Genomic DNA, 16,712 nt, shown 5'->3' with positions numbered 1-16,712 from the left:
AAGATAATTGAAATTCCTAGTAGCTATATCGCTAATCAGGGATTCCTTCTAAAAAGGAATAAGCTATGCCGAAATAATAAAAATCCTGATGCATACCGTTAGATAATATTTTAGCGAGAAGGTTCAATCGTTGCCTGCGGACAAGTCCTTTTGGCATAACAATATGAATAAGTAATGAGCAAAGTGGCATTTTCTTAATTGCACCGCTGACGGCTGTTTCGAACCCACAACGATAAATTGCAGTTAAAGATACAATCTCTGTATCTTTGAGTTATAATCTATAAAGTTTCAAAACGACCGATTCTCGATAAGTCTTAAGGTGGAGTCCTTCTCAGAAGAATGTATTTGTTGTTTTGTTGTATAATCTATTAATAATTTTGCCTTCCAAAACACCAATAATTGTTCGTACCCAATTTAGAAGACATTTTACTTTATAAATCTTAGAAAATATAGAAATATAAAATACACTCAGGTGCAATTAAAAGTGTTATTTTATTTTTAGTCCTATTTTCATAAAATTTTTAGACAACTCAGTTGCAAAATTTAGTATTTGGCTTGTTATACAGGGTTAATTGAAAAGTTGTTTTTTACATTAACTTTAAAATACCCTGTGCAATAATTTCGTGAAAAAATTTTCCTAAAACATTATTTTTCTGTCAGAAACATGTCTACTAATCATCTCATCAACACATTGTCTCACCAACACATCTCATCAACACATGTCTTGGTTAATTTAGAAGAGCGAAATGAACTTGCCACCAGCAATTTTTTCAATTTCACTACTTTTTGGTGTTACTTACATTCAATATGACGAGGTGGTTTGGTGACTATTGTGAACTATACTACTACTATGAACTGGCCAACATGTTTAACAGATCTGAAACCTATAGAACAAGTTTGGGACGTGCTTGACAGGAAAGAATTTATAGGCACCAGTTTCATTAAATTCCTGGCTTTTGAAGAAGAATGGGAAAACATATCGCAATGTGATATTTGCAGCCTCATTGATAGCAGCTGCCAATGCTGGCAGTATGTACAGGCAGTTATAGAAGCCAGGGGAGGCAACACAAAGTATAAAGTTATTTTTTAGAAGTTTCTCCTGTTTGTATAATTATCTATCACATGTTTTCTTTAATATTGTTCATTCTGTTATAATTATTAAAGTATATTATAACCAACACTGTATCGTTATATTATACTCTTTAAAGTTTTTTAATTTAGCATATATTATCCAATGGGGCGTCAATACGACAAAAGTCACCTGGTTATATTAAAAAATAATATCAAAAGATAATGAAAATTGAAATAATTGCAAATTGTTAGTGGTAAGTTCAGTTTACCCTTAAAAATTAACCATGATATGAGCCAACAAACCAAATGCTCAGGAAACATGGTCAGACTCTCGGTCAGATCGAAAATAATGTTTTAGGAAGTGGCGCTTTAGTTTTTTTTTGCTCTCGAAATTATTGCACATGGCGTTTTAAAGATAAGGGTGAAAAACAACCCCTTGGATAAACCCTGTATATATTAAGCCATATAATAAGGTTTATACAAAACTGAGTATACGAATTAAAGTTGATACATATAAGTCCAAAATAACGGAGTTATTTTACCAAAAAAAAAATATTTTGCTAACATTTTAAGAACAACTGAATCTTTTCTGGAGTTTCTTTCTTGTAAATTTAATCTACTACCTATGTTGCCATATTATCAAGAAATTATTTTTTTTAATAAAAACTAAAATAAATTCCAAAAAAATTTTCAAAATATTCCGAATTTTCAAAAATTTGTTTTGTCGAAAAAACCTCATAGGCGTGTTTCTGGGGTTGAACTATACTACCAGTTAAAATACTTGCACTTATTTCTGGGACACCCTGTATACTGCTACATTGTAGAGAGCACAATATGTAATTTCTTTACAGATTGTCCCCTAAAAATTAGCATGTGTGTCGTTTTAAATTATAAATGAAAATACTTCATCATATCAAGATCTAATGAAGAAAAATAATAAATTCCGATATCGAAGAAAAAGTGAAAGTAATTAGGTATAGGAACCTAATAAATGCTTAAAGTAATGCTATTACTTTTAAGTACAAATTAGAGTTATGGGATGAAAAATATCCGAAGAGAAATAAGCCAGAATTACTATAATTTTCGACGAAACTACGGATATGCCGTTCGAAACCATGAAATGTTCGATCCGAAAGTCAGGCAACGGTTCAGAGTAACAATAAATCGGAACGGATTTTCAACGAATCTATCGAAAAAGTAAGTTTTTATTATTATTCATAAAATTAAAACAAAATTTTTTTAGCATAGTTTAGAAGGCTAGATGGAAAAAAAATGCTGCCATAACAGGAAGTCAAATATCTGGAATAATCCTGGACAGTAAACTCCTGTGGAACAGGTATATTAAGAACATTTCCTGCAAAGTCACAAAGGCTCTCATGATATGCAGAAAATTGGCGGGAAATAAATGGGTCTGCGCCACTAATATTTTGGTGAATGTATACCATGATAGTAAGACCCATGATTACTTATGGAGCAGTTGCTTGGGACACAAAACTAAAGCAAGGTACAGCAAGGCAAAACCTGTACAAAATGCTGAGACCGGCATGCACTGCATCACAGGAGCCATGAGAACCTGCCCAACAGCAGCAATGGAGGTCATTCTAGACATAACACCACTGCACATTGTCATTGGTAGATGCGACAATGATTAGAATAGTCACTGACGGAAACAATACTGATAAGCAGGAACAGCAATAGGAGCATTTGACCGAAAAAATACTCCGAACAAATGGGCACCTACCTCAGTATCCATCAGGCAGAAATCTACGCAAAAGATGCGTACAACTTATCTTAGATAGGAACTATCGGAAACAAGAAATAGCCATCCGATAGGCTAGCAGCCTTAAGAGTGCCTAAAGAAGCTGAACAAATTAGGCAAAGATAATAAAGTCCTCCTATTTTGTGTGCCAGCCCACCAAGGGATAGATGGCTTAGGGACAACTTTATGGCAATGAAAAAGCAAACGATCTAGCTAGAAAAGGAGCAAACACTCCACTAAATGGACAAGGACCCTCGAAGACTCCATTCGTAATCTGGAATGGGAAGGAGGATTCTCAAGAAATTTCTCAGAACTTATACGACTGAAAAAAATTAACGATTTTCCTTAAGTAAAAACAATCTTCGGATTGTCACGAGGTTTTTAACAGGACACTGACTCCTCAACCAGCACCTCAGTAGATTGAAGCTAAGAGATATCGGCGAATGCAGATTCTGTGGGGAAAATGGGAAACATCAGAATACCTCATCACTGAGTGCGCCGAGACGACAACCATTCGTGCCATGAAGTAGTCCCTCCAAAAAACTTTTCCCTAAAGTTTTATAACGTTGGTATTCCAATGCCACACAGTGGCACAGCAGGTGCTCTATGGTCTCTTCTTCCTTTCCGCACAACTGCCCCACGAGGTTTACCCCACTTTCCAGTGATGACACCTACAATTATGCGTACTGGTGGTTCATCTGCCACGGTCTCTCCCCTGGCCCTCTCTTTGGCGAGTCCGTCTGCTTCCTAATTGCCCACCACATTGCTGTGGTCTGGCACCAGCACAGAGTAGACTCGCCTTGATGCAGCCAGGAGAGTGCTTCTCGGCAGTCCATCATAATTTTCGATCTCATGATTGCATGGTGATGCTTCTAAAAGCGCCCAAGCTGTCAGAGTGTATCACGATATCCCTTATTGGTCTATTAGCGATTTTCTCTCGTATACAACTGACCGCGTCCTTTATGGCGTAAACCTCTGCTTGTAGAACATTACAGCCATCCGATAGCCTTAAAGATCGTCGGATGTCGAGTTCTTCTGAAAAGATGCCTATACCTGTGCCTCCTGAAGTTACGGAAGCATCTGTGTAGACTGCTATCTCTTGAGTGTTCATTACTCGGTTGCTTTCCAAATCCCTGAGACTGTATGATGAGTTATAACTCTAGAAAGAGGGATAAAATAGATCTGTAAGGTTCTACAAGTCTTCAGCCCTACCAAAATAAGTTTGGTCTGTTGTCGCTCTGAGGATAAAGGTTTGCTGAGCTGCCGTAACCGTAAACGTCCTTCCCAGCACCGCGGGGTCGCCATGCCGCCAGCCGCCTCCGGAAGATGCACGCACGCACGCTTTCTGCATGCCTGGGCGGGCGTTATTCGCAAAGAATTCGCCCCCCGGCTCTGCGAACACCTGGACGTCCGAAGTTCGGACGCGAAGCGCTGCTTTCTTGCTCGCCACGACCGTACGTACTTATAAAGTTAGAAGTATCTAATATACCACGGCTGCCTTTTATATTTTGTATACTGGGTTTTTCTCAAAAGTGGCTCACCGCTATAATTTTTTATTTTTTTTTCAGATAAAAAAAACGAGAATTGGTACCCTAGTATGTGAAACAAATCAGGATTAATTGGCATATTCAATTGTTTTCGGTCACTTCCTGTTCTACCGGAAATTACTACAACTTTTGCTTTTTAAATGACACCCTCAGTATTTGTATGTATGTCCGGTTTTACAGCGTCCTTCGTCGCCCTCCAGTCTCCATGCGCCACCTCCGTCTATTGTCCCAATCTCCTGGTAGTAGGTTCCTTTCCGACATGCCTCTGTCGATTCCTTGATTCCAGGAGAGTTTAGGTCGGCCTTGTTTACGTGTCTGTAGGTGTCCACTGCAACACTTGCTTTGGTATTCTATCGTCAGCCATTCGTTGTACATGGCCGTACCACTGCAGTTGTTTTTCTTGTATATCTTGTACAATGTCACCCTCCACCTTCATTTTTTCACGTATTCTCTCGTTCCTAATTCTGCCTAAACGGGAGATTCGGGCTGATCTTCGCCAGAAGTCCATTTCGGTCAACAACTTCTTTTTATGTTTTTCGCTTAACTGCCATACCTCAAAGCCATATAACATTACGCTTTTCAGAATCGCGTTATAAATCAGTTTTGTTCTGTGATCCGAGATATCCCTAGATCAAAGCACCGAGTTCAGCTTTCTGCCTTTACCAATCCGTTCTTCGATTTCCTTTTCGCATCTCCCTCTGCTTGCGAGTTTTACACCTAAATACATATATTCTTCGCAAGCTTCAATTTTTATATTGTTATTTAATACTAGGTCTTCCAACTCGCCATCAACACACATATATCTTGTCTTCTTCTGGTTTAGTATCAGTCCCCATTTTTCGTACTCCTCTATCAGTTTTCTGGTCATGTATCATATATAAGCGATCTTCTTTGTCTTGGGCCATTACTATCTGGTCATCGGCGAAAACAGAGTATACAGAGAAAGGTTTTCATTAATAGGTATTCCCATCTGAGAGCACTTCTTGTGCCAGTGCTTAAGAGCTTCTGATAGGTATATTTTAAATAAAGTTGGGGACAGACAACAACCCTGTTTTAGACCTTTTGATACTGGGAATAATTCGGATAGAGTTAGGCCTATTTTAATTCTTGCGGAATAACTGCAGTAAAGTTGCTGTACCGCTTTTATTAGTGTTATATTTATTGGGCCTTTTTCGAGAACTTCCCATAGTTTCTTAATTGGTACCGTATCATAAGCCTTACTAAGGTCCACAAACAGGAGATGAATTTGGTCGTTATTCGTTGCCGTCTTTTTCTCAATGATCTGAGTTATTGGAAATATATTATCAATGCATGAGCGGCCTGCCCTGAACCCGGCTTGTTCTTCAATCTCATGGGGGCTAAATTCATCTTCTAGTAGGGTTTTAAGTATTATCCGTACGGTCTGCTAAGAGTGTCAGACACAGCTATACATTTGTAGTTAGTGCAAATATTTTTCCTTCCTTTTTTGTGGATCAGAGTTATCCATGACGTTTTCCATGAATCAGGTATGGGCTCCCCGTTAATATATGTGGTGAAAATACAAGCGAGAATTTCTTTCAAAATTTTCGGTCCGCATTTCAGAAGTTCCGCTGATATTCCTTCAGGACCACTCTCAGTATTTTTCTACTTGATTCGATAAAAAATTACACTCTGAATAGAATGACATATCATAGGTCATTTTCGCATATGGCCACTGACAAGTTATATTTCCGTTACTTTGAATATGGTAGACAATGATTCAGTATTAAAACTAAAAGAATTTTGGCCTTCCATTGTTTTTATTTATTTTGCTGACACAACGTTTCGGTCAGAAATATCACTGACCGTTATCAAGTGTAAACTTGATAACAACTGAAAGAACTGAAGTGTGAACTTGTTATCAAGTTCACACTTGATAACGGTCAGTGATATTTCTGACCGAAACGTTGTGTCAGCAAAAACAATAAAAACAATGGAGGAGCAAAATCTTTTTAACTGAATCATTGTCTATATTCAAAGTAACAAACTATAACTTCTGCTTAGTATAAATAAAATATGATCTTTGAAAAACTAAAGTGTATAAAGTCTGAATTATTTGAGATTGGGCATTTAAATTTTCGAGATTTTCTGGATCCCGGGATTTTGGTATCCTGGTTTGGAAACTGTTATCTGCGGATAATGGAAAACAGTAGATAATAAAAAAATAATATTAAATTTTAAGATATTAAAAACAGAAAAAAATATTTACGTGTATCAATATTATATACACTTTGTATATATTGTAATAAAAAAGAATTAGGACAGTTATAAATTAACTGAAAAGAAATCAGTAATTCTTTTCTTAAGCTTAAGGAACAATAAAGATTTTTCAATTTTCTTTATCTTGTCAGAATCTTAATAATAAGAATAAAAGAAGAATACGTTTATTTATAAAAGAAATTATGAAAGACGTGAAAACAGACAAAATTAAAAAAACTCCATTTTTCGTTCAAGATAACGACTAATCTAGAAGCATTGACTAATCTGGAAGACGAGCGTATTTTGTCGTTTTCTTTTAGCTGTTAGAGCTAATCTGGACGGGGCCTATTTTGATGATCTAGTGTATCTTTCTAGTGTAGATTTTTAATTCTTTCCTTCCTTTCCAAGCTTGAAGCTACCTAAATTCAAAATTTGAAGTTTGTGGAACTTCTAAAAATACCTTAGAATTTTGATGATCAGTCAGTAAGTCACTGCTGAAATTAAAGAAATTTGACAAGCGATAACTCGTAAAGTACGGGGTATAATTACTAGATATATTGACAATCTAGCTAGGTATAGTATATTTCCTTATGATTAAGGTATTCCCTCGTTAGGCAGGGGGGGGGTTAATCACCGCGACCTTACAGATCTATTGTGTGTTCCCGATCTACGACTTTAAACTTTAAAATAAAAGATGATTTGTCCTTCTCATTCCATAAAACAAGAAACAATCCATAATATGAACTAACCAACTAAAAACTAAATCATTAAATCTCATCTGAAAGGAATACCCTACTGGCAAGTATAGTATTTCCGAAGTCAATTGGAAGTAATGAGACCTGTCCAGCCGATGCCAACAAAGACAGTGCCGAAATTAAGGGTCCCTATCTATTCCAGCCGAAGGGTCAGGGGAAAATCAGGTTGACTTACCTGATTTTTCCTCCCTAAACTGAGAAAAACACGATTTAATGTTCAAAACGGAAATTCTCAGCAGGCCTGGAAATAGTAATACAGATTTGTTAGAACTATGTAAGGTACGTATTTTTAAAGTTATTTTTTATTAGATAAAATACCATTGTAACATAGAAAACGTACGAATTCAACAATGACTTGCTTGGCTTTCCTCTTTTTGCTGGACTTGCCATTTCCTTTATCCGATAAATGTGGCAACACCGCAACAGCACAGTGTAACATTTTTCTCTCTCTGACTTAATAAGATCGGGGAGCGATTCACTTCCACACATGTAAACAGCGATCCAAGAGCAAGACTATACTAAGAGCTGGCTAAGGTTAGTTTGGGTCGAGATTTCCGTATGTAAGAAGAGTACAATGCGTTTATAATGCACTGAACAATAAGAGAACAGTAAAAACGTTGCAAAACGTATGAAATAAACCAAGAATCTATGCACATTTCTAAGAGAGGTGGAAGAGGATACAGCAGATTTGTCGCGGTCGACCGGTCGACACAATCAGTATTTCAAATTCTAGAGAAGGGTGTATATTATGCATTCACATTTACGATTTAATTACGTCTCGTGATACTTTATTTGTTTATTTATTAACGAGTAATTTTCCCTATAGCTTGTAAACTTTTAAGTGCAAGTTAGAAACACTTGCACTTTTGGTAAAAATAAGTGGAATTGAGTTGGTGTTTGACAGTGGTCGCGCTATTAGAACTCAATCAAAAATCGATATCTGGAAATCCATTAGACATTATTGATTGTAGTTTTTTCAAAAACTTTCTTAATGATTCTGCTATATTTTCTTTGTAGACAGTATGTGAAAATCCTTACAAATAAAAAAGTTACACGATTGCTGAAAATTGCTATGCACTTAAAGAAAATGGACGGGTGTAATTTTTGAACGAAAAAAAAACAAGCCTATCGAAATTTTCTCATTTAAACATCTTGTAAAAGATCTGAATTTCAAAATAAAAAAAAGTTTCAATATCTAAAGGTTCTTGAGTTATCACGTGTTATAATATGTTAAACGTTGAATTTTTAAATTATGGCGATTCCTGACGTTTTCTCGTTATAAAAAATATGGACACCCTAACGATATCCTTATAATTCCATTTCAGATGCTCAGAAACATATCTACTTATTTTATCTAGTTATCTTTTCGAAAAAAGTCTTTTAAAAATAAGCGGTTTGCAATCGTGATTTTACTTTACTTGATAGGGAAAGGCGTACCGGAGGAATGTGGCAACGCCGCAATAGCACACTGCCGCATTTCTCTCACTCAATTTTTATTGTTCAAATAATATTAAAAAAAATATTGACAATTTTGATTACTCTAGTTATATGTCATAACTACAACCACTAATAATATATTCTTTACTTACAACTATGCACCAAATATCTTTATCTAAATAATTATGACGTAGGTTTTCTTGGTTTCTTGGATGTACTTCGTCCAACGGTTAGTTAGCCTATATAAAATGTTATTAGAAAAAGACCTGGTAGGTGGATATCGAATCAATTTTATGTTTTAGATAAATCACGGTGTAATTACGAGAAAATAAGGTAGGAAGCCGCTGTTTCGATAGCCGAAAGCTGCCAATAAATCCAGTCAGGGATTCTACTTATCTGCGGTATATTTAAAAGTGATTTATTCACATCTACGTGAGTAGTAATTTAAGTTATTTTTTCCTCCTTCAAAGAAATCTATACGCCGTAATAGAGGGCACAAAATTAGACATTTATACCACGTTTATAAAGCAGACGGCATATCTTTTTATATTAGACTGTGAGATCAACTTCCGCAATCGGAAGTGTGCTCCTCTTTCTGATGTGCGCATTTTAGAATTTTCTTAGGTATTCTATACCAGTTGTCTCCTCTGTATTTGATCTATAATTATTTTTGGAATTGATTCTATTTTCTTTACTTGCAGGTGGAGGACATCATACCACCAAAAGATATTTCATGAAATAATGTAAACTTGTATAAAAAATATGAATTCGTACTTCGAAACTTGAGATGACCCGCCTATTTAAAAATAAAACATATTTCTTTAAATTCAAAACATTCAGTTTTAAGACACTCAAACAATTACTGGTTTTTGGATTATCTATTCGCAAGCTAGAGAGAGAGAGAAATCAGACGAACAGAGATGATAGGTGTTTAATTTTTTAATAGTTCTTTTTATTAAACTTCAGAACATCATAGTTGGTTTCTTTGGAATAATGATCAAGGTTGCCGTGCTCTTTTCCCTTGTGAATTCCAGGCAGAGTACGGCACTCCTTTCATTTCATTTAATAAAATAAGTAGTTTTTGAAAATCTTGACACACCGAGCGCAAAAGGTTCGCCATCACTGCAGTCGGTATATCATTATAACCGATTCTAAAATATGTGACGTCATATTAAAAAATAATAAAACCGTTGATTGAAATAATTGGAAAGATATACAACCTAATGGGCGAATTCGTGACAAGGCTGATTTGATTTCCTCTTACGTCTCAAATGCTGTACGGTGGAGACGCCAATCGTTCTGCGGTCAACGCATAAAACACTTATTTTCTCTAATTCGGCCAGCGAAGGCATATCGAAGACGGTGTTGATCTGAAACCGACAGTGTTGTCATATTAAAATTTGTATATCTGAAATATGTTTGGCGAAAATATCTTCGGATGAAAAATTCGTGTTAATTTATTCGTGTTAAACATAGAACAACAAAAATAAAAATTCTTTTAGAAGTACTGAATATGTCGTATGATCGAAAAAAGTCGTTTAGTTGGCTTGGAAATTACGATTATTGACATGTACCATAATATTTTACATATCAAATAAAATGCATTTCCAAGCCAACTGACGTCATTCATTGTTTAATCATATATTATATTAAATTGCTTAATGGTCTCCGGTAACCACTTACTCTGTCGACTAAAAGCAAAACTATGGTCCAGTATTATTTATCCGCTGCGCTGTAAAATGGCTGTAAACGATCAGCGCGCAGCGGCGCAGAACTAAACGGTAACGCCAGCTACATCTCGGACATGTTTTGTGCCACGAAATCGCCCATCATGTTGCGCATCTTCTTATTTCTTCAATGAACGGTAAAACCCTTAATAAAACCTAGAAATGGAGAAATGGGTCACTCTGTATACTGCTATATGTATTATTTTGGTTACTAGACCACCCAATCAGTTTATTGCTTAGACTTCCAGTTAGTGTTACAGGAAATAAGTAGTATGCATTTAATAATAAAAATATCTATTACTGTAAAAAAAGGTTTCAAGCCCCAACTGTAATGTTAAATCGAGTGTTAAATAGTAAAACAGCATCCATTTGTCGCCAGTATCCATGTCATAGTTGCTTAGTTTGAGAATATCGTCGCTACAACAAATACTTAGAAATTAAAGTACCTACTTGTTATAGTTTTTACAAGAGTATTTTCAAAACAATCAACTACAATGGTCAATAATCCTGTAGTAGACATAATATGTATTATGTGTATATTGCATTAGTCTCGACACTAAAAGAATTTTGGACTTCCATTGTCTTTATTTATTTTCAGAATCACTGACCGTTATCAAGTGTAAATTTTATAATTTACAAAGAGTTTACACTTGATAACTGTCAGTGATCCTTCTGACAGAAATGTGTTAATCAAAAATAAATATAGACAACGGAAGTCTTCGAAATTCTTTTAGTGTCATTACTGAATCATTGTCTACCACATTCATTGCATCAGTACCTTCTTTATGTATTAAATACTGCATACATTTCAGAAAGTGTAGCAGAACGGGCAGAACCAGTCGGAGTTCTTTTAAAGATCGACTAATGCATTTATGTTTGGATACACTCCCACGATCCGTTGCTAGAGTTCTAAACGGCGCTAATTGTAAACATAATTTATGAATTATGCGAAAGCGAAATGGATATTTTTAGTAGATGCGTTCTGTTACACCCGTGAGAAGTACATAAAGGAAATAAACATTATATTTATATACTCGAACGTGATGAAGGCCATATAAGACAAAAACAAAACCAACAAAATTAGTAACAGTACTTTTCACGTAGAATCACACAGATAAAATATGTATATTTGATAATTTTAATCAATAGTAAATTGTGTAGATAGGTAATCCATTACAATTCTGTAAGAGCCGTCACAGACGATGCCAAATTGGTTTTAAATATGCAGTTTTACGCTAGATTACGCTTTTTAAAACTTTGTCTAGTTTTTTTTTCTAAAAGAACTTCTTAAATTATTAATATTTTTAATAACTGCTTCCCAATTAGCTTCCGAAGAGCCTTAAGAATTATATTTGCTGCACTTAATGTTGGATGTTGGTCATCTGATTTTTATGTGCCTGGTCTATCTATATGTCTCTATCATGGCCCAACTTTTGCAGAGAAAAACGATATACAGGGTGCGTCTCAAAAGTGGCTCACCCCTTTAACTTTTTAATTTTTTCAGATAAAAAAATCGACATTTGGTATGTTAGTATATTATGACATAAATTATGATTGATTGACGGTATTCAATTGTTTTCGGTCACTTCCTATTTTACCGGAAATGACTACAACTTTTGATTTTTAAATGACACCCCTGGTACCTTGTTATTTGTTACTTTATTCGATAGAAAATGACACTCTGAATATAATGACATTTCATATGTCAACTTTTGACATTTTCGAATATGGTTTATTTGAAATTGCAACAAGTGAATCATAACGGCAATTTGACTCGAAATACCAATTGTGTGGTATCAAATTATTCGTAAACAAATGCTTTTTCCAAATATGCTAATGAACCACCCTCGTTCCATTTGAAGAATTTGAGATATGATTAAAAATACGATTTGGGCATCTTTTAACCGCCCAAGACAAGACACTAAAAACAGACGATCAAATCTATTTTTCCAAGGATCCTTGATTAAACATTAGTATTTTTAACACAGCCATGGCACTCTAGATTGAAATTTAAAATGCGTTAAAGTTTAAGCGAAAATGTCAAAAAGTTAAAAAATTAAAATGTTAAAAGTTAAAATAAGTTTTAAGCGAAAATGTCAAAAGTTGACATATATGTCGTTCTATTCAGAGTGTCGTTTTCTATCGAATAACGTAAAAAAATACCGAGAGTGCCATTTAAAAATCAAAAGTTGTAGTAATTTCCGGTAAAACAGGAAGTGGCCTAAAGGTATTGAACATGTCAATCAGGCCTAATTGATGTCAGATACTAACATACCAAAATCTAGTTTTGCCGGTATTGAAAATCTTTAATATCGGAAAACGGTATCACATCAGTATTTTTAGTAGGTACATTTTCTTCAGCCGGTCCTACACAATGCTTCCACCGTTGCGTTGGTCCCAACGTTATAACCAATATTTGGCACAGGTTTCGACAATATTGCAATTAACAAGTGTGTCTCCCACATGATGTGGAAAATGTTTATGTATCCAACGTGTGTTTGCCGCTTGCCCCATCGTGTGGGACCGGCTTTAGGCAACTATTAAAAAAATATTTGTAGTGTCCTTTAGACTTAATTTTTAAATAATAAAATGAGTATAATACAATATGATCGAATAAAAACGGCGTCCGGCGATGGCTATGAAATGAAGATCGCTGTCATTTTATATGTAAAATTATATGGGGAATGTCATCGATGTTCATTTCCAAGCCTTCTTCTCTCGTAATTTTTGGGAAATTTATATTTTTTTATAAAGATAAAATCGTCTGTCTCGTGCCAAAGTTCTTTGCCATTTTGTAATTTTTTATTTAAACTTGAAAAACTTTACTATAAAATTCTAAAACTAGATTTTTTAGCTAAAAAATAGTTTTATAAACTTTCCCTATTTTCAAAATCCAATAAGTAAATATAAATAAAACCAGTTATTTAATCGGTAAGTATTTCCTTCATTACCAAAACAACATTGTTGTAATAAACAACAATACTTTATTGAAAAAATAGTTTAAAGCTATAAATTGAGAGATATTTTTATGTATGTTTTTATTTATTATTTTATTACGTTACAAGAGTAACCGCAATAGAAGGTCAAATACTAGTGAAAAAAATGTTTGTACAAATGTATACGTATATCTATTAGTACAATCTCCTACAATTGTTTACATCATTCCTGATATAATTTACAGAAGTCAAAAAAAACTAAAATATTTTTTTTTGAAAATCTTTCCGAAATATTGAAATTTTAATTAATAACATTTTTGAAAGAAAATATAAAAATATGTTTTCATATACTTAGTTGTTACCGTAAATAACTGTTTATATTGTATGCTCTGAATACTTCTGAAGAAGCTGTTGTCTGTGGAGCCGTCTCAGATCTGGCTTTTGTCAAAGCCCTGAGAATTTACGATGAGTTATAACTCGTTATAACTGAAGAAAGGGAAACGCACAAGAGTTAAATAAGGTCGCGGTGATTAACTCCTCTATACATTCTACATTGTTCTGAAGAAAATATACCTATTTTTTCTTGAAGATTCCATATTTTCCGGTCAAGCTTGCTTTAAAAAGTGCTAATAAACAATTTATCCACACAAATTGCATTAGAACGGCCACATGATCATAAATATATTGTTCATGGTAGATATTGTTTAGTATATTTAGTATTTAGGGTTAGAGTTCAGAGAGTATAATTTACAGCATTTACAGTACCTACAGAGTATATTATTAAACCGTCACCCAGGACAAATTATCACTAAATAATTGTTCTAATCTGCGTTAATTAGAAATGTCATTAGCTTATTATTATGAGTTCATTAATTTTATAATTAAAGAAATCTCATCATTTTTTAACATATATTAACTTATTTTCTACATTTATTTATTATTAACCTTCACTACATAACTTTTATTAGATTTTTAATGTATGGATCCTCTTAATTCCAACTGCAAATAAATATTATGTATGTAAATATTCAAACTAACGTCACATACCGAATATATATTATTGCTTGCATAAATTGATGGGTTCAAGGCAGTTTTTTTCTGTTACGAACTAAGCTAATTATATGTGTATGTAAAAATATATTATTAATTTACTATCAATAAATTATTTATTGTCAAATAAATATTACGAAAAATGATTAGACACGTACCTAAATAGTTTCCTGGTGGACGAAACATATGAAAGTCAAACAAACAATAAACAAAAGTTTGTAAAATACACAAAGTGGATTACTAAACTTTTATAAAAAGACAAATAAACAAAAATAAACGACAAAACATAACAAAAACCGACAAGAACACAAACTCCACCGGATACCACGACGAACTAAAACATAAACAAATGACAAAATGAAGGATCTACCACAATAACTAGCACAGACGTTTCTGTATCTTTTCTTTCTTTTCAATACATACTGCCGTTTTATTTTTAGAATGCAGGGCATGTCTCAGTAAGTCTCCTAAAATAATGCCAGCCCTGAAAAGTCAATCCTAAAAAGCAAAATCTGGAACTCCGAAACCTATAAATAATATGAAAACATTAAAATACACAAGAAATTGTTTAATATTGAATTAAGTATCAAAAAGTGGGATAATTTGTTATGCAACTATCATATTTCGACGGATTTGTTAATAAAAGATTATAAAGTAATTTTTTAGTATTTCGATAAAATTAATTTCTCTAAGGTTGACGTTTGAGATTTCGACATAACCTCACTATAAAGATAAATTTAAGAAGTTTTGTTTTTGTTTATAAACTGTGTTTATAAACGTGCAATCACAAAATATAATCAGAGATCAGAGCAGATATATAATTATTAAAAAACATGGGTCGCAGATATTATTGCGAGTATTGTGATAAAACATTTATTGACGTTTTGGAAGCTAGAAAAAAGCATTTACAAAGTGCACATCATATTAAAATGAAGAATTTGCATTATGAACTTTGCAAAGGTAATTTTTTATGAAAGGAATGAATATATAAATTGTTTATGTATCTTTGTTTATTTAGAACCTGCAGTAATTTTACGAGAAGAATTATTAAAGACACCTTGTCGTAGATATTTTCAACATGGGTCATGCCAGTTCGAAAGTAGTTGTAAATACACTCATTACTCACCCGAGCAGTTATGTGAATTAAGGCAACAAGGTAAAGAAGGTAGAACAATTTTTAGTAGACATTTTTTATTTTTTTTATGTTTTAGTGGAGCAAATGGAGATTTTAAAACAGAAAAAGGAAGAAGCTCAGTTAAAAATTCCCTCTTTAGAATCATGGTTAGAAAATTATGAGAGGACACTGAACAAAGAGGATGGTACTACGATACACACTCCATGGGTTTATCCAGAAATGCTAGAGCATCGTCATGATTTACCTCCATCTCTAATAAAATTTAGACCAGAACATTTTCACGATGATGAATTTGAGGAATGGGGAAAATAATTTTAGCATAAGAGTATAAGAATACACAAATTTTCATACTATGTTTATTTTCAAATATTTTTGTTCTATGAATATAAGCATTGGTAGTAATTATTAGATAAATGAGTAAAACAAATCTGACATTAAAGTATAAAGTGAACATTTTGACGGAGGAATATCTAGTTTTACATAATGTACAAAGAAATAAATAGTACAACTAAAAATACATTTTCTTTCATTTTTCAAAGAAAGTGAAGCAACATATCTAAATACTTCATTAAAAATTTTTATGTATATTTGGTAAGGTACTCTGTTTAGTAGGAAGCAGTACTAATATTTTCACTGATGAGTTTTGTGAAGGTGCGAGATATCAACAATGTGTTTTTTTAATTGGTATTTCAAGAATGGCTCCTTAATAACAAAAATATAATTAAAGAAATTCCTTTTGATGTCTTGATATGTATTGGTGAAAATTACTATTATTTTAATATTTTATAATTATTGCCAATTAATACCTAGCACATCAAAAGTTGGAAATATATAATTTAACAGGTAATTAATGTTGATTTGGGTATATGTAATTTTTCTTCAATTTGAAGTCAGGGTATTTTTATTAATTGTAATATATAATTCTGGTTAGGCAGTAGTATTGTTGTAATAATATAAAATTTAATGGCAGTTTACCCCTTTTTTGTTAAATAAAAAATTTGATTTCTGCTGTTATCCAGTCAGAATCAATATGTTTGAAATTTTTATTTATAGTCATCTAAATCAATGAAAAATAAAT

General features: G+C 33.5%; 2 protein-coding genes across 2 annotated transcripts in view; one reads left to right on the top strand and one right to left on the bottom strand.

Annotated features, from left to right (window-relative positions):
• LOC115885228 (pleckstrin homology-like domain family B member 1) overlaps positions 1-14,841 on the bottom strand; it is a 185,547-nt gene extending 170,706 nt beyond the window's left edge. Inside the window, exon 1 of the mRNA XM_030904064.1 lies at positions 14,658-14,841. The gene's annotated coding sequence lies outside the window, so the exon portion shown is untranslated. The remainder of the gene's footprint in view (positions 1-14,657) is intronic.
• Positions 14,842-15,217: 376 nt separating this feature from the next.
• Positions 15,218-16,151, top strand: LOC115885219 (zinc finger matrin-type protein 5). Its single transcript, XM_030904049.1, has 3 exons — positions 15,218-15,459; positions 15,518-15,655; positions 15,711-16,151. Exons 1-3 carry the CDS (start codon positions 15,333-15,335, stop codon positions 15,944-15,946), a joined length of 501 nt encoding a protein of 166 aa, XP_030759909.1. The 5' UTR covers positions 15,218-15,332; the 3' UTR covers positions 15,947-16,151.
• The last annotated feature ends 561 nt before the right edge of the window (positions 16,152-16,712 follow it).

This window comes from Sitophilus oryzae, unplaced genomic scaffold, assembly GCF_002938485.1.
Source record: "Sitophilus oryzae breed Bouriz unplaced genomic scaffold, Soryzae_2.0 scaffold_377_pilon_pilon, whole genome shotgun sequence".
In the NCBI taxonomy this organism is placed as follows: domain Eukaryota; kingdom Metazoa; phylum Arthropoda; class Insecta; order Coleoptera; family Curculionidae; genus Sitophilus; species Sitophilus oryzae.
Note: the sequence above shows the minus strand (reverse complement) of the source record. Positions and strands in the feature narration are given on the sequence as shown.

Bases quoted from the DNA above. Each gene is read 5' to 3' on its own strand.
- LOC115885219 (XM_030904049.1), top strand. From the start codon at position 15,333: ATGGGTCGCAGATATTATTGCGAGTATTGTGATAAAACATTTATTGAC. The intron at 15,460-15,517 runs GTAATTTTTTAT...TTGTTTATTTAG, and splicing joins GCATTATGAACTTTGCAAAG to AACCTGCAGTAATTTTACGA. The intron at 15,656-15,710 runs GTAAAGAAGGTA...TTTATGTTTTAG, and splicing joins ATGTGAATTAAGGCAACAAG to TGGAGCAAATGGAGATTTTA.